Source organism: Trachemys scripta, chromosome 4, assembly GCF_013100865.1.
Source record: "Trachemys scripta elegans isolate TJP31775 chromosome 4, CAS_Tse_1.0, whole genome shotgun sequence".
NCBI lineage: Eukaryota > Metazoa > Chordata > Testudines > Emydidae > Trachemys > Trachemys scripta.
In genome coordinates this window covers 61,536,789-61,560,676 of record NC_048301.1, presented here as the reverse complement: position 1 = coordinate 61,560,676, position 23,888 = coordinate 61,536,789, and the positions used below count along the sequence as shown (strand labels likewise).

The 23,888-nt window shown below is 42.8% G+C and overlaps 1 protein-coding gene across 8 annotated transcripts in view; it reads right to left on the bottom strand.

The window, feature by feature from the left end:
• Positions 1-23,888, bottom strand: part of MGA (MAX dimerization protein MGA) — an 85,891-nt gene that overhangs the window by 26,405 nt on the left and 35,598 nt on the right. For 4 of the 8 annotated variants that reach the window (XM_034769127.1, XM_034769126.1, XM_034769131.1 and 1 more), the window contains exons 9-17: positions 22,841-23,201; positions 21,484-21,707; positions 20,353-20,499; positions 19,837-19,909; positions 17,752-18,272; positions 15,604-15,901; positions 7,342-7,971; positions 6,377-6,676; positions 3,643-5,363 (exon numbers count right to left, since the gene is read on the bottom strand). In XM_034769127.1, coding sequence (XP_034625018.1) covers positions 3,643-5,363; positions 6,377-6,676; positions 7,342-7,971; positions 15,604-15,901; positions 17,752-18,272; positions 19,837-19,909; positions 20,353-20,499; positions 21,484-21,707; positions 22,841-23,201 — 4,275 coding nt within the window. The remainder of the gene's footprint in view (positions 1-3,642; positions 5,364-6,376; positions 6,677-7,341; positions 7,972-15,603; positions 15,902-17,751; positions 18,273-19,836; positions 19,910-20,352; positions 20,500-21,483; positions 21,708-22,840; positions 23,202-23,888) is intronic. The other 4 variants (XM_034769129.1, XM_034769134.1, XM_034769132.1 and 1 more) reach the window with 3 other exon arrangements.

The window sequence follows — 23,888 nt, the reverse complement described above, 5'->3', positions numbered from 1 at the left end:
CCAGATGCGCTACAGTGACGCAGCTGCACTGATGTAGCGTGGTAGTGTAGACTTGCCCTCAGCCTTTGATGGAAACATTCCCTTTGTTCCACCAATTGACAAGCCTCCCTAGTGACCAGATTACAGAAGTAGACCTCACAGGGTAAGAAAAAAGGGTAGATATTTATTTATTTAAAGTTTAGTTCTCAGTAGGCATTTGCCATGCTAAACTAAGCTTACTGGAGCAGACAGTCTCGAGCAAGAAAGGCGTAACAAGTGGGGTACCGCAGGGGTCTGTTTTGGGACCGGCTCTGTTCAATATCTTCATCAACGACTTAGATATTGGCATAGAAAGTACGCTTATTAAGTTTGCGGATGATACCAAACTGGGAGGGATTGCAACTACTTTGGAGGACAGGGTCATAATTCAAAATGATCTGGACAAATTGGAGAAATGGTCTGAGTTAAACAGGATGAAGTTTAACACAGACAAATGCAAAGTGCTCCACTTAGGAAGGAAAAATCAATTTCACACATACAGAATGGGAAAAGACTGTCTAGGAAGGAGTACGGCAGAAAGGGATCTAGGGGTTATAGTGGACCACAAGCTAAATATGAGTCAACAGTGTGATGCTGTTGCAAAAAAAGCAAACATGATTCTGGGATGTATTAACAGGTGTGTTGTGAGCAAGACACGAGAAGTCATTCTTCCGCTCTACTCTGCTCTGGTTAGGCCTCAGCTGGAGTATTGTGTCCAGTTCTGGGCGCCACATTTTAAAAAAGATGTGGAGAAATTGGAAAGGGTCCAAAGAAGAGCAACAAGAATGATTAAAGGTCTTGAGAACATGACCTATGAAGGAAGGCTGAAAGAATTGGGTTTGTTTAGTTTGGAAAAGAGAAGACTGAGAGGGGACATGATAGCAGTTTTCAGGTATCTAAAAGGGTGTCATAAGGAGGAGGGAGAGAACTTGTTCACCTTAGCCTCTAAGGATAGAACCAGAAACAATGGGTTTAAACTGCAGCAAGGGAGGTCTAGGTTGGACATTAGGAAAAAGTTCCTAACTGTCAGGGTGGTTAAACACTGGAACAAATTGCCTAGGGAGGTTGTGGAATCTCCGTCTCTGGAGATATTTAAGAATAGGTTAGATAAATGTCTATCAGGGATGGTCTAGACAGTATTTGGTCCTGCCATGCGGGCAGGGGACTGGACTCGATGACCTCTCGAGGTCCCTTCCAGTCCTATAATCTATGAATCTATAAGATAACTAATGAAAAATGTTAAAAGCTTTTGTAATTTGACAATAGCAGACTAAAACCTGGTTATGACCACCAGATATCAGCTAGGGGAATCCAGTAAACAATTTTATTTCTCTCTCTCTCTCTTTTTTTTTTTTTTAAATAATAAAAAGGCTTTTTTTAATGGAAGGCTTTTGAAACTGTGTTTAAGAGTTCTATGTCTTAGGTACCATGATCCAAGAACTCACTGCCCAAGTCATTTCAAATGTTATAGAATTGCCCCTAGATCTAACATAAATCTGGAAGCAGATATTACTTTGTTGCAGTGTTCTTTGGGGAAAAGAACACAAAATCAGGCTTATATTTAAAACTCAGCTGTAACCTCAATTATGCAGTGATGGCAGTCACATCATAATAAAACAGTAAAAAAGACTTTGGAAAATGATATAGCACAACTGTATCATAATGAAGCTAAATATCTGGATGCTAGCTCTTTTTTGGTTTTAAATTCCCCCACAACTTCCTCCCAAAACACAACAAAAAATAAAATCAAAATAAACAAAAACACCCACTCCTCCACATACCCACTTCATATATCAGTACATCTCTGAAAAACAATGTCAAGGTTTGGTTTTAGGGATATTTTAATATATATGCAAGTAATTTGAATGAAAGCTGAAAACAAGATCTCCAGCTTTGTACAATAAACTAAACTTGGAGGCAAAATGAGAAAGGAGAAAAAAATTAAAATTAAATTCTAATGAATCTGGATAGTTTAGGTGACAGAGAGCAAATCACCAATCTAGCTAACATGTGCCAAATGAAACACCCATTGATTTTAGCAATAGGAAAGTCCTCTACTGTCAACTGAAAAGACTATTGGCAATCACTGAAATCATCATGTTCCAGTGCACAGCAACAGTACAAAAGACCAACAGGATACTAGGCTGTATTAACAGTTTGAGGGATGCAGTTACAGTATAGTGCACTTGTAAGACCACCTCAGGAACACTATAATGCAGTATTGAGCACCGTTCCACAGGGAGGGTACTACAAGCTTTAGTGTAGGACAATATAAATGGAAGATAATATGTGTGATAAACCAAATAATGAAGAGATGTAAAAGGAGCTGGGATTATTCTCACAGTAAGACAAAAAATTTAAAAAGGTTTGATAAAATTGACAGATGCTATTTATAACCTAGTAAGAGTACAAAAGTACTAAGCTATCTAAACAACTTGGAAACTTGGGCAGAACTCTTTCATGGACATGAAATAACATACTAGGGAAGACAATTAACACTAAAGGAGGGGTTCAAAAACTACTTAACACTTGTTTCTAGAACGGACCAAGGGATATGGTGGAAAGGCAGGAAGATGAAATTAAAATGGAATTCAAAAGGTCTGGCATGTTGGGCCAGATGTTTTTTTCACTATCCTAAAATTTCTAATGTTCTAAGGTGACAAACAGAATTAGCCTGAAACTATATACTGTGAGGTAAGGCAATGAGTATGACCCTACTAAATTCATGGCCATGAAAAACATGACATGGACTGTAAAATCAGACCTCCCCCGTGAAATCTAGCTATTAGAGACTGGGAGCAGGGCTGGGGGCACCCTGGCCAGGGGCTCCTACCATTCACCAGGCTCCAGCTGCTAGTCTGCTGGGCTGGGGAGGGACAGGACTTCCTCTTCCTCTGCAAGGCTGCTCTCAGGGGGAGATCAGACCCACCTTCGGGTACCTCCCCCCAGCTGCAGGAAGCTCTGTGGCTGCTGCCAGCTCTGAAGGCTCCCAGCAGCACAGGGGAGATCAGACCCACCTCCACCTCTGGGAATCTCCCCCAGCTGCAGGAAGTGCCATGGCTGCTGCCTTCAGCTGCACAGAAAGAGGGTGGCAATTCCATGACCCCCCCTACATCAGCTTTGCAACCCCCCACGACCTCCTTTTGGGTTAGGACCCCTCCTCCCCAATTACAACACTGAAGTTTCAGATGTAAACATCTGAAAATGCTAAATTGACCAATTTTAAAATCCTCTGGCCATGAAACTGATCAAAATGGACCGTGAATTTGGTAGAGCCCTAGCAATGAGCAATATTCATACCAGAGCTCTGCCAATTCATCTCAATCCTGATCTGTGAAACAGACAACTCTATTTCCAGTCCTGTGACTTTCTCAAACAGAAGAAATGCCACTAATAGTGCCAAGTTATGTCAGGAGTTTGCATAACTAGAATGAAACCAAAAATATTCTCACTTGAGACCCGTATCCAGGTCTTCTGAAGTAGCAGAAGACCAGTGCATTAACTACCAGTGAGCCTTCTAGGTGCCTATTGTGCCTGGACACATGATTAGTTTGTTGAATTTTTAAGTCATTTATCTTTCAAAAATCGGAGAATTTTTAGTTTTAAAAAGAGATAGATACTCACCAATTTTTCCACATCCACTTCCTCTTCACTCTGGAAATCAGAAGCTCCATCCAGCATCTCATCAGCAGAATCATCAGTTTTTTCATCATCTTCCTCCTCCTCCTCTTCCACATCATCAATGGTAATATCAACAGTAGGAGTATAACCCTTTTTGTGGTGTTTGGGTTCTTGTGATCTCTGTTCTGGGGTCAGGAAATAACCTTTAACAGATTTCTCAACTTTGTTCTCTCTCTCAGTGTTACTTTTGTTGTCTAAATCAGTTGTCTTACTAGATATTGTGCTCCAAGAACTGTTGACATGACTTGAGTTATCCTTAGCATTGTCACTTTCCTTCTGAAAACCAGTGGTGCCTTGTTCTTGGTTAGGAGCATTAAGTTTTTCCTGGATATCTAGATTTCTTTTACACTCATCTGTATTTTCCACATGCATCTCCCCTGAATTATTACCATGTTCCTTGGTATAAATGATACCAGATTTATTTTCCCGTTCCTCCATTATGTTCTCTGCCTCTACAGAGTCCTCACATTCCTTCCTTTTGACCTCAGGCCGTGCAATGCTCTCCTGGAGCTCTTTTTGGTTCTGAAGTGGTTGGGTCCCTTCCTGCTGCTCGTCTTTGCTTTCCAGCTGTGCAGAAATCTCTTGCTTTTCCTGTGGACTCTGTGACTGTGCAGCATTCACCTTCTCTTCCCCTTTTTTCTGTGGCTGTGCATTTCCCTCCTGTTCAGTATCTGGACTCTCTGCTTCTACAGTGCTCGTGTACTCCTCCACATGGCTCTTTAACAGTGCCGTCTCTTCCTGCTCCCTGGGACTCTCTGGATATGCAGTATTTGCAGGAGCAACTACTGCTTGACCTAGTAATTCTGAAATAGTCCCTGAGTTATCTGAAACTTCCTCCAATACTTCTTCAGAATGTACAGAGTCCTCTTTCTTTTCAGTGATCACTTTGTTTTTCTCACTGATTGGCTTCTCACTGATGTATGAGTGGTCTGATGATATGACATCTGCAGAAACATCATGCTGGAAGCTGGGAATGTCATCTGTGTAATCCTCCAGCATCTCTGGATCCTTCTCCGTCATCTCTGAGGCAGTGAAGTTTCTGTCAGATAGGATCACATCAGCTGCAGACTTATCAGTACTATTTGACTGATCTGATGGCAATTCATTTTCCTCTTGTTTGCTATCTGACACTGTGACCTCTGACTCCATGACTTCTACATCTTCTGAATGTGAAGCCTTCTCAGGTGCTTGCTGCTTAGTAGGACTAGACTCATCCTTTTGGCTTACATTCTGGGAATCTTTCTTTATCTGGAGGGATGCAACATGATGAAGAATAGAGTTTGGGACAGACTTCTGTCCTGGGAGCTGAAGCAAGGCAAAACTGCCAGACTGAAGGGGTATGAGACTGGCAGCATTAGTTGGTTGACCACCTGAGTTGCACATTATTTTAGATTCAGAGCCTGTCTGACCTGCAATGCTGCTTGCTCCTGGAGGAGAGATCCTCAGAGTCAGGGTGCCTGCTTGTGACACAAAACTGGGTGCTGATGGAAGGATGGATGATGCTTGAGTGACCAAATTAGCTGTAGGTGCAAACTTGGATCCAACCGTTTGTACTGCTGGGTTTTTGGCAGGGGAAACCGAAGTAACAGAAGTGGAGGACATAGGTGATACAGGTGTCTCAGGAGGCTTAGAAGGCCCAGGCAACCGGATTCCTACAACAGAACCTATGAGAGAGGTGAAACACAATCAATATTTCCTAGAATCACTCCTTCAGATTCTAGTATTTGATGTTATATAAATTAAAGCAGACAGATCTTCTTCTAAGGATTATAATATAACAAAGTACTAAACCACAGAATTTCAATATAATAACTAGTGCTACATAAGAGGTATGCTACCATAAGATTTCCACAAATGACACTCTCTTCCATATTTTGGCAGTTAATGCACAAGTTTCATCAATGTGTTGAAAAGGTGGTTATTAGAACTTGTGAGAAAGTTTTCATAAAAACAATTCAAAATAAACTAACTTTCTTTCCTTTACAAATGTTGTCAGAAAATTTCAAAACAATTCAAATTTAAAATATTTCATTTCATTTTGGTGGTGGTGGTGGGAAGGAACACTCACTTTTTTCTTTACTTGTCCCTCTTTCTCTTCTTTAAAATGTAAAATAGTGTAATTTTCCTCACCAAAACAAAATTAACAGTTCTGAAATTTAATTAAATTAATTTTTCACAAAATTTTTCATTTAATCTAAAAAGCCATTTTTTGTCAAAACAATTTTGGCTAGTGGCAAATGGTCAGATTTGTACTCACCAAAGTGATCAATCTGATTTCCTTAAAATAATGCTGAGATAGTATATTGACCCTTTGCTAGACATAAAAAAGTCTTTACCTAGCGCACAAAATTTCTAAATTTTGGGTAAGGGAAGTACCGACAACACTTTTTCAATTTAAGACAAGTGATATTTCATCCTACATCACATCATATCTGAATGATTATACTTTACTCTCCCAACCTACACAAGCAAGACACATTATGGGCATTTTTTTCTTGGCAGTGTGGTAGTGAAATCTCAAAACACAAATAATCCTAGTGTCCTGTACTAGTTCTATGCAATTACTTTCACTGCCAGTGGAAAAAGGGGCACATGACAAAGGAAAGCTCATCTGCTACAAGATTTACCCCCGAACAATACACTGAAGAATCAGGAACGAATGGCGAAGACTTTGTACCTGGATTGCGGAACATTACTGGCTGAATGTTGGATTGGGTGCCAGCAGCTCGGAGCTGATGCAGTGGAACAAGCTGGATGATCTGTCCATTGGGATGTCTAAATAGGTTTACCCCACCGGGGCTCCTGAGAGGCTGCAGGATCATCCTATGTCCCTGAGCAAGCTGCACATTATGGAGGGGTCGTAAAGCAGGAGAACCTTGATGCACTGGAATCAGCAGTAATCGGGGTCCCCCACGCTTCTCTGTTCCAGAAGACAGCCCTTGGGGGCTTGCAGTTGTAGTCTGAGAAGAACCATCTTCTGAAAAGTTAGTACAAAAATAGGATTCACAATAGGATTCACAATACTCCTTGACAGAAACAATCACATAAATCATTTGGTTTTACTTGTACCAAAATAGGTAAGATGTTTTCAGACAGAAGTGTCATTCTTCAACTAACAATATCCCTTTAAAAACTATTTTATAACATGTAATTTCAACATCCTCCATTTATCCACAAAACACATATAGCATGGACCAGAGCAGTACAATCTTCTCCACTCTACTCTGTCAATAATCTCCTCAACCACACGGAAGAATCATGGACTGAGAGGGTAATTATCTGCTTCCGTGCCTAGTTCTTGGCCTTTGTACCAAGATTACCAATGAGTATACCAATTAGAGACAACTGCTGTAGTGATGGTTTTGTGATAAGACATTTATCATCTAGGAAATGGACTGAAACCACCAACTCATTTCCTATTACCCAGCGAACAATCATCACATGGCTACAGTTTCTGTTTACTAACAACCTGACCTGAATTCAAAGCAGAAACTTAAGAAATGAAGGCTCCATATCCCACTCCGCTGAGCTGCCTTGACCCACTATTTTCTCTCTGATGGAACTATACAGTTGCAGACTTATTTCAATTCTGATGCAACCGGTGTTTCCGGCAACAATTAGCCAGTACTGCCTGAACCTTACCTGGTCTTGGATTCAGTGAAGGACTTGTATTAATTCCAGAGAGTATAATAGGAACAGAACCAACAGACGAGGGTGGAGTGGTCACCATGGATGTGACTGCAGTTGTTGTCACCACAACTGGGGATGAGGTGGTGGTAGGAACAGGATGATTAATGGTTGGTGTAGTTACTACAGATTTAGGAAATGATATGGTCGCTACTGGTGTAGTCATTCCAGTTGCTTTTGTTACGTTCACAGTGGCTGTAGGGGTAGTGGGTGAGACAGTAGTACAGGCGCTGGTTTCAGATGTTCCAGAAGCACCAGTAATGGCAATGCCAGGAGGAGAGTGAGTAGATTCATTAGCTCTTGTATGGCCAGTAGTGGTCACAGCAGATGAAGTGGTAACACTTTCTAAAGCAACTGGAGAGGTGGTGGTAGTTGCAGTGACGGGAGGAGAGACAGTGCAGTAAACTGGAGATGGCCTTGAGGGAACCATTGGAGTGACGACCATTATTGGTGTAGGCCTGACATTGAACTTCTGTGGCCCTGTCAGGGGTTGGGGTGTGCTAACTCCAGGAATCTTCTGCTGCAGAGCTCCAACTTTACTCATCACAAACTGTGTGAACACACCACCAGGTGAGGGTCGAGCAGCTGCAAATAAAAACTTGCAGGTCAAAATCTCAACAGGTTCCCTCTTTGCCCTGCATGCGGTGCTGCAGTAGTCAATTTAGCAAAAATTAAGGACCCAATGTTGTTAAAGAGCACCTTGTATATGTACTGAAACATTTCAAAACATGGCCATTCACTTTATTGTTGTCATGAACAGGCTTTACATTATTAAAAAATTATGTTTTATTCAAGATTTACAACTTTCTGCTGCATTTCTTCCTAGCCATGCAAAAGAATCAGGCTCTATGATATTACGATCTTTATTGTGACACTACAAATAGAGAATTACAATTTCAGTACATGAAAAAAAGGAACAGGAAATATCTGGCTCATAAGGGATTCTCTAATTCTTAAAATCTTCCCATAAAAGCTTCGCTGTGAGGTCTTCCTCCTTTCACTGCTTCTTGGTCTCCATCCCCTTACCACTGCATCCACTTGTTACGCCAGCCACTTATTTCTAAGTTGGGGTAGGGTTTGCCATGCCCTTTACATTGCAATCACCACCCTTCCAGCTGAGGACTGGATGGGACTCCCCTTTGACACAATGTTCAAGCAAGCAGAGGGAGTCACTACTGAGACGCTCCCTCCCCTCACCCCTTGCTCTCCAGGGCTCAGAATGCTGACTCCATAGCACCCAGACCCTTATCAGTTGGGGAATAGAATCTGAACATCTAGTGTGACAGCACAGAGGATTATCACAAGGCAAGCCTAACTCTTAATAAAAAATATCATAATCTTATATGTATGTAGCACCTTTAGTCCAGAAGGATGCCAAAACAGTTTTAACACATTAGTTATGCAAAAATTACTTCACCCACCATTGAAATGCAGCCACCTCTTCAAAATTGCATAGAAATACAATGCAAAAGTTTACTACAGGAAGGAGAAAACAGCACATCCAGTTAATCCCCTGCAGTGTATTTAGGTAGCAAGAACACAGCTAACCACAAATCAGAATTTTGCCAAAACACAAATTAACACGCCCTTCTCTTGCCCAGAGCTTCTTGGAATTGTTAATGACCAAGTTGTCGGGCTCCTAGATTTCACATCTTACCCAAAAGATAGCACTTCTTACAGCACAGTATCCCTTCATGCCATGCTGGGGTTCCATTTTAGTATTGACTCAGATAAAAGAGTGCCATGCACCGTCTTTCAGAAGAAGTAGTTACTCACCTTGTGCAGTAACGACCATTCTTCAAGATGTGTGTCACTATGGGTGCTCCACAGAAGGTGTGCTTGCACCCCTGTGCTGCTGATCGGAGGACTTCGGTAGCAGTGTCCATTTGACCCGCACATGCATCGCTTATCATTGTGCCCTGCCACAAGGCTAACCAGCACATGCAGGCTAACCCTCCTCAGTTCCTTCTCTACCTCAAAGTCATAGACAAGAATTATGAAGTAGAGGTAGTGGAGCAACCATACGGGGACACATCTCGAAGAACCGTCGTTACTGCACAAGGTGAGTAACTTCTTCTTCAAGTAGTGTCCCTACGGGTGCTCCACTGTAGGTGACTCCTGAACAATATTCCTACTGGAGGGCTGGGGCTTTGGAGTCGGGTCAGTTACAAATGGCATTACTATGGAGCCAAAGATGGCATCGGAGGTGGAGTCCCCAGTGATCAGTGTTCTGCGAAGGCGTGGACGGATGCCCATCTCACCACTTTACACATTTCTGAGATAGGGACATTCTTAAAGAAGGGAACAGATGAGGAGACCGATCTCACGGAGTGTGTGTGGATACTACTATCTGGAGAGGTCATGTTGCAAACCAGATAATTGTCCTAGCCTGGTAAAAGGCTAGGGCTCTCCTGACATTTAGTGTATGCAATATAGCCTCCCTGTTGCTGCAGTGAGGCTTGGAGTAAAAATTTGGAAGGTGAATCAACTGGTTCATGTAGTGCTGGAAGGTTACCTTAGGGATGAATTTTGTATTTGGCCTGAGCTTAACCTTGTTCCAAAAGAATACTGTCCCTCCGCTCCCTGTCCCCTGACTACCAGACCCCTATCCACACCCCCGCCCCCTGACAGGCTCCCTGGGACTCCCATGCCTATCCAACCGCCCCTGTTCCCTGTCTGCCCCCCAGGACCTCCTGCCCCTTATCCAACCCTCCCCACCCCACCATGCTGCTCAGATCACCAGGACTGGCAGCTGTAAGTAGTACACCGTAAGTACCACATTCCTACAGGGAGCAATTTAATACACTACACTGGCCCTCCATACAGTTTCGGAACGCTGATATGGCCCTCAGGCTAAAAGGTTTGCCCACCCCTGCACTAGGTGGACCCGAAGAAAACGTCCCGATATTTTTTGGAGTCAGTACATAGTCTCAGATCTTTGGAAGAGCTGCAGATGTTGGGGAGATTTTTTGGGAAGTACACCAAATCTGGAACCTGGACCATTTCTGCAGTTAAGTACGGCATGTTGAGGACTTTCTACTGTGTAGCAATGCCTCTTGTACCTCCTTCGAGCAGGAGCTCTCTATGCTCTCTATGGCTCCATGAAGGAGCCATGCCCTGAGGTGAAGAATCCCAGGTTGGGATATAGAGTGCATCCTTTGTTCTGCGAGAGGAGGTACAGAGTGGCATGGAGAGAGATCAGTGGGCAAGTCACGAGTTTTGACAGGTAAGGGTACCAAGTCTATCTTGGCCAAGTGGGAGTGATCAGTACGACATGTGCGCCTTCTCTTTTTATTTTTAATAGGACTTTTGACAGCAGGGGAAACAGAGGAAAGGCATAGAGAAGGTCCCTGTCCCAGGGAAGGAGAGCATCACCCATGTAGTGTTGCCCTATCCCTACTATGGAGCAGTAACACGGACATTTTCTTGTCCAGGTGAATGGCAAACAGGTCTGTGGTCGGTGTCCCCCACCGCCTGAACAGGTCTTGGAGTACTGCTGGGTTTATCTCCCATTCGTGGTAGTGTGAGAACATGCAACTGAGACTGTCCGCTATCGAGTTTTGTGTGCCCTGAAGGTAAGCCTCTGATAATGTATTGTCATGGGAGATGCACCAATTCCATACTCTTACTGCTTCTGCCCACAGGGAGGATGATCTGGCTTCCCCTTGTCCGTTTATATAGTACATGCACGCTATGTTGTCTATTAGGACTCCTGTGTGCAATACCTTGATCAGTGGGAGGAAACGGGCGCAGGCATTCCTGACCACCCTGAGCTCAAGGAGGTTGATGTGAAGAGATATCTTCATGGATGACCATTTGCCTTGTATTGTGAGGTTATTTAGATGTGCACCGCATCCTATGATGGAAGCACTGATGGTGAAAAACAATGACAGGGAATGGGGGTGAGGTTTGTGAAAAGGGGATCTCTTGGCAAACATTTTTGCAGGTAAGTACCAGCCCAAGGAGTTTTTGATCCGGGTGGGTTGTGACAGGGGTTTGTCTAGTCTGTCTCCATTTGGTCTGTACATTGACTCAAACCACGTCTGGAGACATCATATATGAAGCCTGGCATGTGATATTACCACTGTGCCCGCTGCCATATGCCCCAAGAGTCGTAGGCAGTGTCTCGCTGATATTTGTGGGTTGTTTTGAATGGTCTCTATGAGTGTGGCCAAACAGAGGAATCTGTGTTGAGGCAGGACGCTCTGGCCTGTAACAAGTCGAGGTCAGTGCCTATGAATTCCAGGTGCTGCACTGGAGTGAGGGTTGACTTCTGGCCATTGATCTGTAGGCCCAGTTCCATGAACAGGTCTATTGTGGATTTGGTGAGCCTCTTGGAAGGAGGCAATCTGAGGAGACAATCATCCAGGTAGGGGCAAATCGTGATCCCTTGGGAGCATAGGTGCATGGACACTACTGAGAGGACCTCAGAGAATACTCTTTAGCCAATGATAGCCAAAATGAGGAGTACTCTGTACTGTTAAGAGGTCTTGTCCCAAGGTAAATATGAGGAACAGTCAGTGGGACAATAGGACTGCAATATGGAAGTAGGTGTCCTGAAGGTCAAGGGCCAAAAACTAGTCTCCCTGATCCACGGCTGGAATAATCATAGCTAGAGTGACCATCTCGAATTTTTGAGCTTTGACAAACTTGTTGAGTGCTCTGAGGTCTAGCATGGGTCTCCAACCTCCCTTCCTTTTGGGTATTAGAAAATAGCGAGAGTAAAAACCCTTCGCCTCGTAGATGTCGAGGTACTGGTTTCTAGGTCTCCTAACCGGAGGAGACGATCTATCTTGTTGTAGTTAACTCTTATGAGAAGGGTCCCTGAAAAGGGCCACAGGGTAGGATGTTGTGGAATAGGGAGGGAGGTAAAGTAGATGGAATATCCATTGCAAACAATTTCCAGGACCCATTGATCCAATGTTACACGTTCCCAGGTGCTGCAGAACGTTGCAAGACAAGCCAACTGGGTAGGAAACGTTGGTCAGCTGTTGTGGGGAGTGGTCCGTCGATTCCTTGACCAACACATCAAAATTGGTGTTTGGAGGTGAACGGTTGTGACGTGGAAGGCTGTGGGCCAGATGGTTTACGCCTGGGGAACCTAGATTTCTTCCTCTGAGGTCTGTAATAGCACTGACTTGTGTACTGGAAGTTGCATGGTTTTGTGTTGGGGCTGTGGACTGAATTTTCTCTTTTGTTCGGGCATGTAGATCCCTAACGAGCAGAGAGTGGCCCTAGAATCTTCAAGGGTATGAAGAGAGAAGTCTATCTTCACCGCAAAGAGCTTGGTGCCTTCCAAGGGAAGGTCTTCAATAGTCAACTGCACCTCTTTAAGGAAGTCCAAAAGGTGTAACCATGTTGCATAACCACTGCTGTGGAGATGGACCGGGTCACTGTATCAGCTGCATCGAGGGCAGACTGTAGCGCTGTTTTGACTACTAGCTGTCCCTCCTGGATGATAGCATTAAACTGGTCAAGCTGTGACTCGGGAAGCTGATCAATAAAGTTGCTACGTTTTGAATAGTTGACAGGGATGGTTTGATAATAAGTGATTTGGAACTGTAGGGTGGCCAAGGAATAGGCTTTCCTCCTGAAAAAGTCCAAGCATTTCCAATCCTTGTCGTAGGGAATGGACCGCATTTGGTGTTGATGGCCCCAAGAGTTTACAGCGTCCATGATGATGGAATTGGGTGGAGGGTGGGAGAAGAGAAATTCCGTCTCCCTAACCAGGACATAATATTTTTTATCAGCCCACTTACAAGTAGGCATCACCGATGTTGGGGTCTGCCATATGTTTTTTGCGTGATCCAGGAGAGCCTCATTAATGGGGTGGGCTATTTTAGAGGCTGAGTGTAGTGTGTCAACTAGTTTGTAATGGGTGTCCTTGACTTCCTCCAAGGGTATCTGCAGAGTATCTGTAACTTTCTCTGCCAAGTCCTGGAAAAGCCAGAAGCCATCAGCTAAGGACAGTGGTGGAGGCATGATGGCCTCATCTCGGGGGGGAGGAAGATAAATTGGTCTTCGGAGTCACCTCTTTCTCAGTGCTGCCCTCCTATTCCTCCACAATCTCCTCCAGAGGCTCTGAGGTTCTGGATGCCATGGCCAAGGGGGAACATATCGGGGGTTCATGGGTAAAGCTGGAAACCCAAGAAAAGTGTGGGGACGCTATGCAACCCAAGGATCCCAGTACAGCCACCGGGGAGGTGGAATAGAGCCCAGTGGTAGTGCCTATGGTTAGTGTACAAAGGTAGTGATGGTGGGGCCATCTGAGGGTATGCTCGGGAGGCCTCTTGATAGTGGACACCATAGGGAGCACGAGAGGAACAGTGGGAAATGGTCTTCTCTGGCTCGCTGTCTGAGTCCACACTAGAGAGCAGAAGTGTGTGGCAGGGTAGCAGCGAAAGCTCCTTGACTAGGAGAAGACTCAGTGCCAAGATCCAAGTGCCAAGAAGAGGAGATTCCGGTACATCAGATACTGGAGGTCTTTTGAATGCCGGAATTCCAGTGGTTTTGACCAACCTGGTGCCGCTGGTGGTACTGAAGGAGTCTGGGATCTTGCCTGTAACATGCTAGTGCTGGTCATGGCGTTGATGACAGCGCCAATGGTACAGCATGTACCAGCAACGTCTTCTTACTGAAGTGCTGGCTCCTACCTTTGTCTGTCTATACCGCTGACCCAGTGTCCGTGCCTTAAGCATGTTAATGATATCTGCCATTCCATATCTTCGTGAGCTGTGGATACCAGGCTGGGATTATCTCCAGGCAGACGGTATCGATGATACCTAGCGTCCCTTTCGGGGCTCACTCTGGAGACTTCCCACTCTCTTTTTTGATGAATTACAAGAGGGGGTTGCAGCTGATTTCTTTGACCCACAGTCCTTGGATGTTGAGGACTGTGGGGAAGACTCACATCTACCAGGTGACTGTCGGTGCGGATCTGGGAGGGTGGGGAGGGAGTTTGAGGGCTTCCTCCATGAAGATGATCTTTTGTCTCAGCTTCCTGACCATTCGAGACATAGGTGTGACAGACACCACACTTCTGTGGAATGTGGCCTTCCCAGAGGCAGTGTATGCGCTGGGGAGTGCTTGTCTGCTACAGGGATGGCCTCTTTGCAGGAGAGGCACTTCCTGAAGCCTGGTGAACCGGGCATACCCTATTGGGGTAAGGGTCCCCAACAAAAAATGGGGGGGAAATAAAGTATTTTTGTTCAGGAAGAAAAAATAAAGAGAAAAAAAACTACAACTAAGACTGGGGAGACTAACTATAGAAATGTTTAAGAAGCTAATGGTCACAAATGGACTGCTAAGGTGCCACAAGTACTCCTGTTCTTTTTAATGGACTGCTAATGGCTCCATCTCTAGCCAGGGGCAATTGAGAAGGAATTCAGGGCAGGTTAGCCACGCATGCTGGCTAGCCTTGTGGTGGGGCACAAGGAAAGACTGCACATGTATGGGCCTAATGGAGACTGCTACTGAAATTCTCCCATTAGCAGTGCAGGTAGGCAAGCACACCCACAGTGGAGCATCCATAGGGACACTACTCAAAGAATCTTTCGTTTACACTTTGGAAGGTCTCCCATCCAAGAACTGACAAAGACCAACCCTGCTTAGCTTGTGAAACCTAATGAGATTACAGACCAGTGTGATATGGCTGCTCACATGTTGTTCTCTTAATCCAGATTCTGAACATCTTGTTTTTCATTGTGTCTCTTCATGTGTCTTTGCTGTTCTCATACATTACACTGACCTGACACCTGAAGTTCAAGTGTAATATCACCATTAGAAAAATAAAAATACAAGTGAAGAACCACAGACTAGACTCATCCTAATTCTTTTAACCCCTGGGTTTAAGAAATTCTCACCAATAAAGGCTGATAAAGATAAGAAGGTTCAAATCAGAAACACCCAATCAGAACAAAAATCCAATTTTAAACACTCAATTAGTGCTTTTCCATTCAATCTCCTTTGTCCTGACTTTTTTATTTAATCAATACTACCACAGCACATTTTCAACCTTTGCAAACATAATTCTAACCTAAGATAAAATTTAGTGTTTTAGGTAAAGAGGTTATTTATTGCAGAGGCAGTTTAGGTAGGCAACTCTAAGAGCCAAAGGCAGTGTGCGCTGTTGGACAGAAATCAACAGCAATGTTGTACACTCATTCTCTATTTTATGCTTCAGGCAATTTAAAATACAGTAAGTAAGTTCCAACCTACCTATCTGTCTCTGTGCTGGGACATGAGCTTTCAGAGTCGTCACAGTGGGGGTTGAAGTAGTGCTGATGGAGGATGTAGTTTGGGGAGTTGATGTGGTGGGCACCTGGACTGATGGTGTCCCGGAAGCAGCTGCCTTAGCATTGGATGCTACCTTGGAGATCACAGTACTGAGGGTTGAGAGATCAAGTACTGTGGGTCGCAGCCTGCCTGTGATATAAGCAGCTAGCCGATTGGCTGGATGTAATGCCCCCATCAGTCCCAAAAGGAGTTTGGCCTGAGGATAACTTTTACCATTAACCTGAAAGAAGTGGAAAAGGGAAATTCTGTGAAGGAAAAAAAAAAAAAAAAAACCTTCCTAATTTACCACCTTTAAACAAGGTGTTTCATTCCATGGGATTTCCAAAAGTGCTTTTCAGAGTAACATTGCAATTCAGAATGGGCATTATTAATCTGCTTTCTGCTCAGGATAACTCCAAGCAATTATTTCACATCTCTATATAACCCATAGATTTTAGATGCCATTCAGACTCTAGGAGGAAGGATATTCACAAAGAACCATAGAGTCTAAAGATACTGAAATGAAGTAGAATGAAGCTGGCACATATCTTTCCTGCATTTCGGCTTATGTCTCAATCTTGACTAAAGATGGATATTCAAACTATGTGAGGATGAAGCTTTGAATGTATCACTCTAACTAAACTAATTACCTTTGGTGGCTGTCTGGAGACGCAGAAGAAAAAATACTTACAGTGCCATGCACACTGGGACAAGTCTTTGAAAAGAGACTGCAAAACAATTTATTTTGGCAATATTTTTCATGATTACTCTTGCTATTATTTGTTATTTTAATAGGATATAGGACACTACTTGGTCCCATTTGAATAAGGGGCTAGCTCCAACTCAGCTTCTCCCTCCCATTTCACAGGAGTTAAAAGGAAGGGCTACAAGAGTGGTTGTTTGGGAGACAGATGGAGTAGAACATCTTCAAGAAGAATGGACTACACACCTGTGGTCACTGCACTGTGTCAAACTCTAAGCCGTAGAGATTTATTGTTTATTTTCTGGCTACATTAAACTATTTTAATTTTCATGATGTCAACAGCACCCTCTAAGCTTCCAAAATAAATCTCGAAGAGACCCCATTGACTAAAGTCAATATTTGAAAAAATGGACTGGTTATTTTCGATGCCCAACTTGAGACACATTAGAGGGGACTGATTTCCAGAGAGATGAACATTCATCTTCTGAAAATCACGCCTACTTAAGGTGTCCCAAAAATGGAGGTATCCAAGATCACTAGGTCACTCTTGAAAGTCTTGGTCTAAGACTGTTTTTGCTGATGAATAATTTAGTCAAGTTAAAAATGTATACATTTGTCCGGCTTCTCCTTACGCTGGCACTATATTTATATAACTTCATGCAAACACAGTTTGCTCTTTTTTCATTCATATGCTTTTCCTAACATGTTCTCACTGCTTTCTCTATCAAAGATATCTGTATTTAACAAGAGGCTTCATCTGACTTCACAGTTTATCCCCTCCTACTTGATCCTACAGTTAATTCATAATGCTGAATTTCTGATACCAATAATTTCCAAGAAACCAACTGATTTCAGATTCAGGACTATGACATCACTTCAAGATCAAAAACCTGGTCTGAAAGGGATAAGCAGACAGATAAGGATGATAAATTATTGCACAAAGCAATTAAGTTTGTTCAGTCTCCTTTTAAAGTTCTTCCCCAGCGTGCATCTTTCTCTAAGTTTGTTTCTTCTGTGGCCCTAGGCACCATTGATTAAAGACAGAGCCAACTGCATCTGTTTTAAGTTTTCCAAATACAGTATCAGAAAGACCCTGATAAAGTTTTTGCACCTTGGCTATCCAACCCCCAAAACAAGCAACAGGACAATCTAAATGACTATGCTTCAGACTTCTAATCTGCATACAGAATGTTACTACTGACTGACTCCTGAAAGTGACACGCCTGTGTAACTGACTGAGGACTTAACCGCAACATCTCCCAGATAGTACGAAAGTCTATTTGATAGGCAAAGAGCCAGGCAGTCAGTAAGTTCTTGTACCATGAAGGAGTTCAGGAACACTGGAGGAAATGGAATCTAATCTCCACAGTAAAGGCAGAAGGACCCACCTGAATCAAGCCTGAGGGGCTCAAATTAGCTTTGCGTTTGTAGGCGACCAGCTTTCCCGCAGGAGAAAGCCCTGTATAAAAAGGCAAGCCTTTTTCCCCCTGCAACGTCTCCCGTAGTTTGTCCAAGGTATCTGCCCGCAAGAACTTTATGTTTTCTGATATTTTGCATGATGACACTGAACTATCAGGAATCTCCAAGACAGGCATCTCAGGCTTCTCACCCTTGTCCTGGCAGGAAGGCATTGAGATTTTCACTCTGGAGGAATAGATGGGAGGGTTCTTCTCATCCCGGGACTTGTGCTCTGAAGCCAACTCAATAATGAAGCTACCCACTTTGAGGGACTGTGGCATGTTACTGTTGATGTGTTGTGATAGGATGCTTAAGATCTTATTGCGATCCTCCTCCCAGTTGCAGTCAGAGATAATCTCGATAAGTTTGGCTGGCCCACCTGGAGTAGTGTGACGAACATAGGAGGCGGAGGAGGATTCCCCCTCACTACGGGAAGACCACCAGCTTTCCTCTGAGAAAGAATTGAAATAGGTTTCTGCAATACTATGGAATTTTAATACCTGGACATTCAATATAGTTTTATTCTCCCCACCTCCACCCTTGTATTAGCAGCAGGGAAACAGAAGTCAAATAATAGCTCTGAGCACCACTCCCCACTTCACAGTGATACAAAAACCGATAAAACCTCAATGGAGAACTAACAATTCCAACCTCCTTATGGTTCATTCCATGCAGCCATACCACCTTGTATTGCAATCCCATCACATCGCACAAGCTAAACAAGGCTGGGTCAGTTCAGCACAGGGAGGCAAGAACTCCAAGGAACACCAACATGCAGCAGAGAGTGGTGTTGGTGATTCAGTAGGTGGCACTTTCCCCTGGGAGTCAGAAAAGAACCAATGTCCCATAATGGCATTAGGGAGCAAGCACGGTGCTGTCTTTTGTAGGAGACATAAAACAGAGGCTTGACCTTTTGTTGTCATTAGCGATTCAATGGCACTTTCTGAAAATGGTAAGGATGTTGAGCCCTGTGTCCTGGCCACGTTTAAATCTGATAATTAATTTCTGCCTACCCAAGTTCACTGGCATTTTCAAATGGATGTAGTTTTTCCACTTCCCATCCTTAACTGTAAATAGTTGCCACATTTCACGTCAAAGAAGGCTTATTCAGTGGTGGATGATGTGTTCTGTTTAGACTAAAGCAACAGAGGGTCCTGTGGCACCTTTAAGACTAACAGAAGTATTGGGAGCATAAGCTTTCGTGGATAAGAACCTCTCTTTAGACCGTATAACATTTTTAAAGCTCTTAGCACCCTATGGGACACTGAGTTGAAAGATAACGCATAAATGCAAGATATTATTCCAGACACTTATTTAATCTATTTCTTTATGGACTGGAAGTCTCAAATTCAGTTTTATATTATGCACTGAGAAAAGTCAGTTTATCTTAACCTTTCAATTCAAACTAATGGAGGTTGCTGCAAAACAGTGCCAAGCATAATGGTGAAGGCACACCCTTGCCCCATATAACTCTAGTTGGAATATTCTACAAAGGACTCCACAAGCCTGACAGTGTAACGTGGGTATCAGAGCCTTCTGTAACAAGAGTGTGGTAATAAAAAACCCCAAGCATCTTATGGTCACTTGTGAACACAAATCTACTGTGCAACAAAGCCTTGTACTATTAACCAAGCCATTGTAATAACTGCCATTTTAAATTTTAGAGCAGCACTTGGTCTAGACATTTAACCTGTTTTGCTTCCCACTGTACTTGTACACAATTCCTGACAAATCAGGTGACTGAATCAAAAACATCATAAGGTAATTTTATTAATAACTGTAATAACACAAGACCTGAAGTGCTGAAAATTACAAATAGAGTACTTTGGTACACCATTTAAAGGTACCATACCTGGTTAAATGGGTCTCAGACTGACTTATGAAAGTTCTAGGCATATCACCTTCTTGGACTCTCCCTGCATGGCTGCCCTTGGTTTCATCAATATCTACAATATTTTTTACCAAAAACTTACAGGTAGCAGGCAGTTAAGTTTAGCTCAAAACTCCAATCTTACCTCCTGATTTATCAGTGTCTTTCTCCATCTCACAAAGTTCTTTTTTAAGGGTCTGGTGCTCAGGATCATGCTCCTGGGAGAAGAAGAGAGAATAAGTTGGGGCGGGGGAGGTGAAGAAAGAGAAAAATGTTACTTTAAACGTGACATCACGTTTTCTTCAACATTAAAACAGGTTTTAAAATAAACTAGTTCACCACTCTAGTGTCCAGAGCTTAACATAGTAAAGAAATATATCCACTAGCATTTCCAAAAATACAGTTCCAATTTCATGATGGCTCTATGAATTAAATGGACATTTAAAGCACTACACATAATCCTACATCTGGCTGCAGGAAGGTTCCAGACAAGACAATTTCATATTGAACGTGTGGATACATTTTTCAAAAACATTAAAGTGATTTAGGAGCCCAAGTCCCGCCTTCAAAAACAATGTCGGTGCTTATGAAAATATTGTCCAACATCTTAATGCATGAAATGGTCAATAGAGGAGTTTGTGGATAAAAGGTGACATCTCACCTTTCCGGTACAATTATTTGAATTACAGATGTACGGGTCCTTCTGCTGCTTTTTTTCTTCCCTTTTGCATTCATACGCTCGGACCCGGGCACAAGTCATCATCCTCTCAAAGTACAAGTAAACAGGATCCTTGTCCTCATCCCGAATCTGCAATTCAAACAGAACCACTTCACTCAAGATATATATCAGAGCTGTGAAACAGCTACACATACTAGTATCCCTTACCTCCAGCAGTGCTACAATAAACAGAAAAAATAGCAAGGGGCGCTCCTGCTTTCAAAGGTGCAGTTTCCTTCCTAGTACCAGATCTCCACCTAGGTTTTACTTCTGAATTAAGGTTTCTTTTAAGTAAAAAATTTAGGTGCAAAGACAACTATTCTGCTTAACCTGGTAGATGATAAACAGAGAGATTCTGCTTTGAGGCAACCTGCTGAATTCTGGTTACATCTCTAAATGCTTCTCTACCAGTATCCCTGTGGAAGGTTTTACTTTTCACATTTTCATGGGCTAAAACACAAAGCAGACTTTTCAATGCTTTGGCACTGGAAATCAAAATGTCTTCATGGTCTAAAACAAAAAATCCATTAGCTCAGTGGTTTGAGCACTGGCCTGCTAAACCCAGGATTGTGAGTTCAATCCTTAAGGGGGCCATTATAGGGATCTGGAGAAAAAATCTGTCTGGGGATTGGTCCTGCTTTGAGCAGGGGGTTGGACTAGATGACCTCCTGAGGTCCCTTCCAACCCTGATATTCTATGATAAGTTACATTGAGTAGCTCAAGTATTTAAGGAAATGTATGTTTATATTTTGCAAAATATCATGCATTATTGTGATTTTATACAAAAGGTTGCTAGAAATTTGCAACCCCTTTCGTTCATACTTGTACTGGTGCAATAATGTGTTTATAAAAGACAAACTGATTTTTAAAATTGGGAAGAAAAACAAAAATCAATCCCAACTCATCAAAATTCTATTTACAAAAGTATCCAATTATGGACTTAAATCTCATACCAACCTCCTTCAGATACTGATTTGTCCAGATTTTTAGGTGAAGGCTGGTTTGTTTTCTTAACACAAAAGGAGGTTTTGCCCTCTTCCTTTGAAAATGGAGCATCTTCCTTTCCTTACTTACCACTGGGTTGGGTTTGGGAGTATATACTCTCCCTGGTTTGACTCCATTGGAAGATTTGTTCTTACTGGAAGGCAAGTCCTCTGGGGTAGGCAGCACCAAAGGTTTCATTGGTTCAATGACAGATGGTGTTGGGATGTAAATTGGTTCTGGATCTATCTCCCCTTCTACTTTTATCCACAATGGGCAGTTCCTAATAGGCTGCTCTGGCTCTGTATCACAGATAGCTGAAAAATGAAAGAGGAAAAAATGTTTTTTAAAACAGCTCATTTTTGCAGTGAAAATGTCTAGTCTAATGCTATAGTAATTACAGAAATATCCATCTAAGTCTAAGCACTGCCTACCTAGTAGTTAAGCACTCACATTCCCAGGAAATAGCACTAGTTATCTTTCTGGGCTCAAGCTCTAGGCAAGAGTGTCTGGTGCTTGTCCACACCATGGAGAAGGGGAAAGGAACCAAGATAAAAATTACATTAAACTTCATCTTCATTTACCAAATACCAAAAGCAGGAGAGAATGCTGTCGCTATTTAAATATTAAACAAAAACAAAGAAAGTAGTTCTACACATTGTGCAATCTTCTTCGGTGTTGTGTAATAAAATCAAGACACCCAAGACTTTGTGATGTTTCTCTGTAGCAGGAGAATCATATTCATTCCATAAATCAAACTGACTGGAACATGATGAGACAATGCCATCAATATTTTAGAGTAGGAACAAAGTATAGTCCACATCAATTTCAACCTCTCTTTAGTGGTTAATACATTACTGACAGCTGCCATCTTATTTCCCCAAGTACACATTAGGGGCCAGCCCCTCAGCTGGTATAGAAGTCAGCATCGCTCCACTAACTTCAATGAAGCTAAGACAATTAACATCAGCTGAAGATATGGCCATAGATGTTCAGTTGTTCTGAGAGGGATTAATGAAATATGGGGCAAAGCAAACAAGGGAGTGAATAATACTGAAGTCCCAAATTACATAATGATCAACGTGTTGTGACACATCCTGAGCCTCTGAACTGATTTAGGAAGATAATCAAGTGACAGACTTTTTACAAGTACCCTGAATGATACCTGGCTATATTACAAGTCATAAACACAAAAAGTTCTAAAAATGTCAACCATGCAGTTAAACGAATGGCAGATTTCTAAAATATCAATAAAGTAAGAAACAATATTTGCTTCTAGTTAGTTTCTGGCAAAGTAGGTGGAAGTTGCATGTACCAAAATCTCTTAGAACTCACCCTACTTTCTTGATTCAGCAATGTGTTTGCTATAAATTCAGCATAAAAATCTCATGAAAAAGCACATGGCTTTGAAATTGCTTTGAGTGATCACTCTGCCCCTAGTAATACTCACTGTATTCCACCTTCTTTCTCCTTCTCCTATCTTTCTGTTTCAGCTCATCTTCCTCCCCATCACCCTCTTCTTCCAACTCCTCCTCTTCCTGCTGATCTTCCCCTTGTGGCCCATAGAATATGAGGCTTCCACGCACAGCTTTCTTCAGGATTTTCTTGTGTTTGGATCCTCCCTTTACTAGTAACACCCTTCTTTTCAAACAAGTGCAGCCAAACATACAGTCAGGCCTGCGACAATGGGTAGGCTGACGCTTTTCCAGTGCTAGACTAGCACAGATACAACCCAGACGGCAGAAATCATTGTTGCAAGGTGGTGCTCGCCTTCTGATTATTTTGTGGATAGGTTTATTTTTAAGAGAAGCCTAAAGTTTAAAAAAATATATACATATACATTTGAAATTCTACTGAGATAAAAAACATGCATGCATACATGATCTGCATACACAATCAATGCCACCACACAATTTACATGAGGTACAGAATTTGCAATTTAAACTGAATGACAGGACACAGAATGGTGTCTTAAAGGTGATAGTCATGCCCATCCCGTCCTGATTGACAGGTCTGGTTCTACCTCTGAGCAAGCTGCAGTCAGGAGAAGACCAACTATAAGGAAGCTGCGGACTTGCCCTGCGCAGAAGAATTTGCAATTTACACTGAATGACAGGATAGAGGACAGCTGCACTAAAAGTTGCTGTGAGGTCATGTCACCTGATGTTCTATAGTGGGTAATCCAGGAAGCAGAAGAGCTAAGATTCATACTTAATGATTAAGGCACTACCAAATTCATGGTCCATTTTGGTCAATTTCACAGTCATAGGATTTAAAAAAAATAAATTTAATGATGTCAGCTATTTAAATCTGAAATTTTAAGGTGGTGTAATTGTAGGGATCCTGACCCAAAAAGGAGTTGTGGGGGGGAGTTGCAAAGTTATTGTAGGGGGGTGGCTGTACTGCTACCCTTACTTTTGCACTGCTGCTGGTGGTGGCGCTGCCTTCAGAGCTGGGCAGCTGGAGAGCGATGGCTGCTGATCGGGATCCCAGCTCTG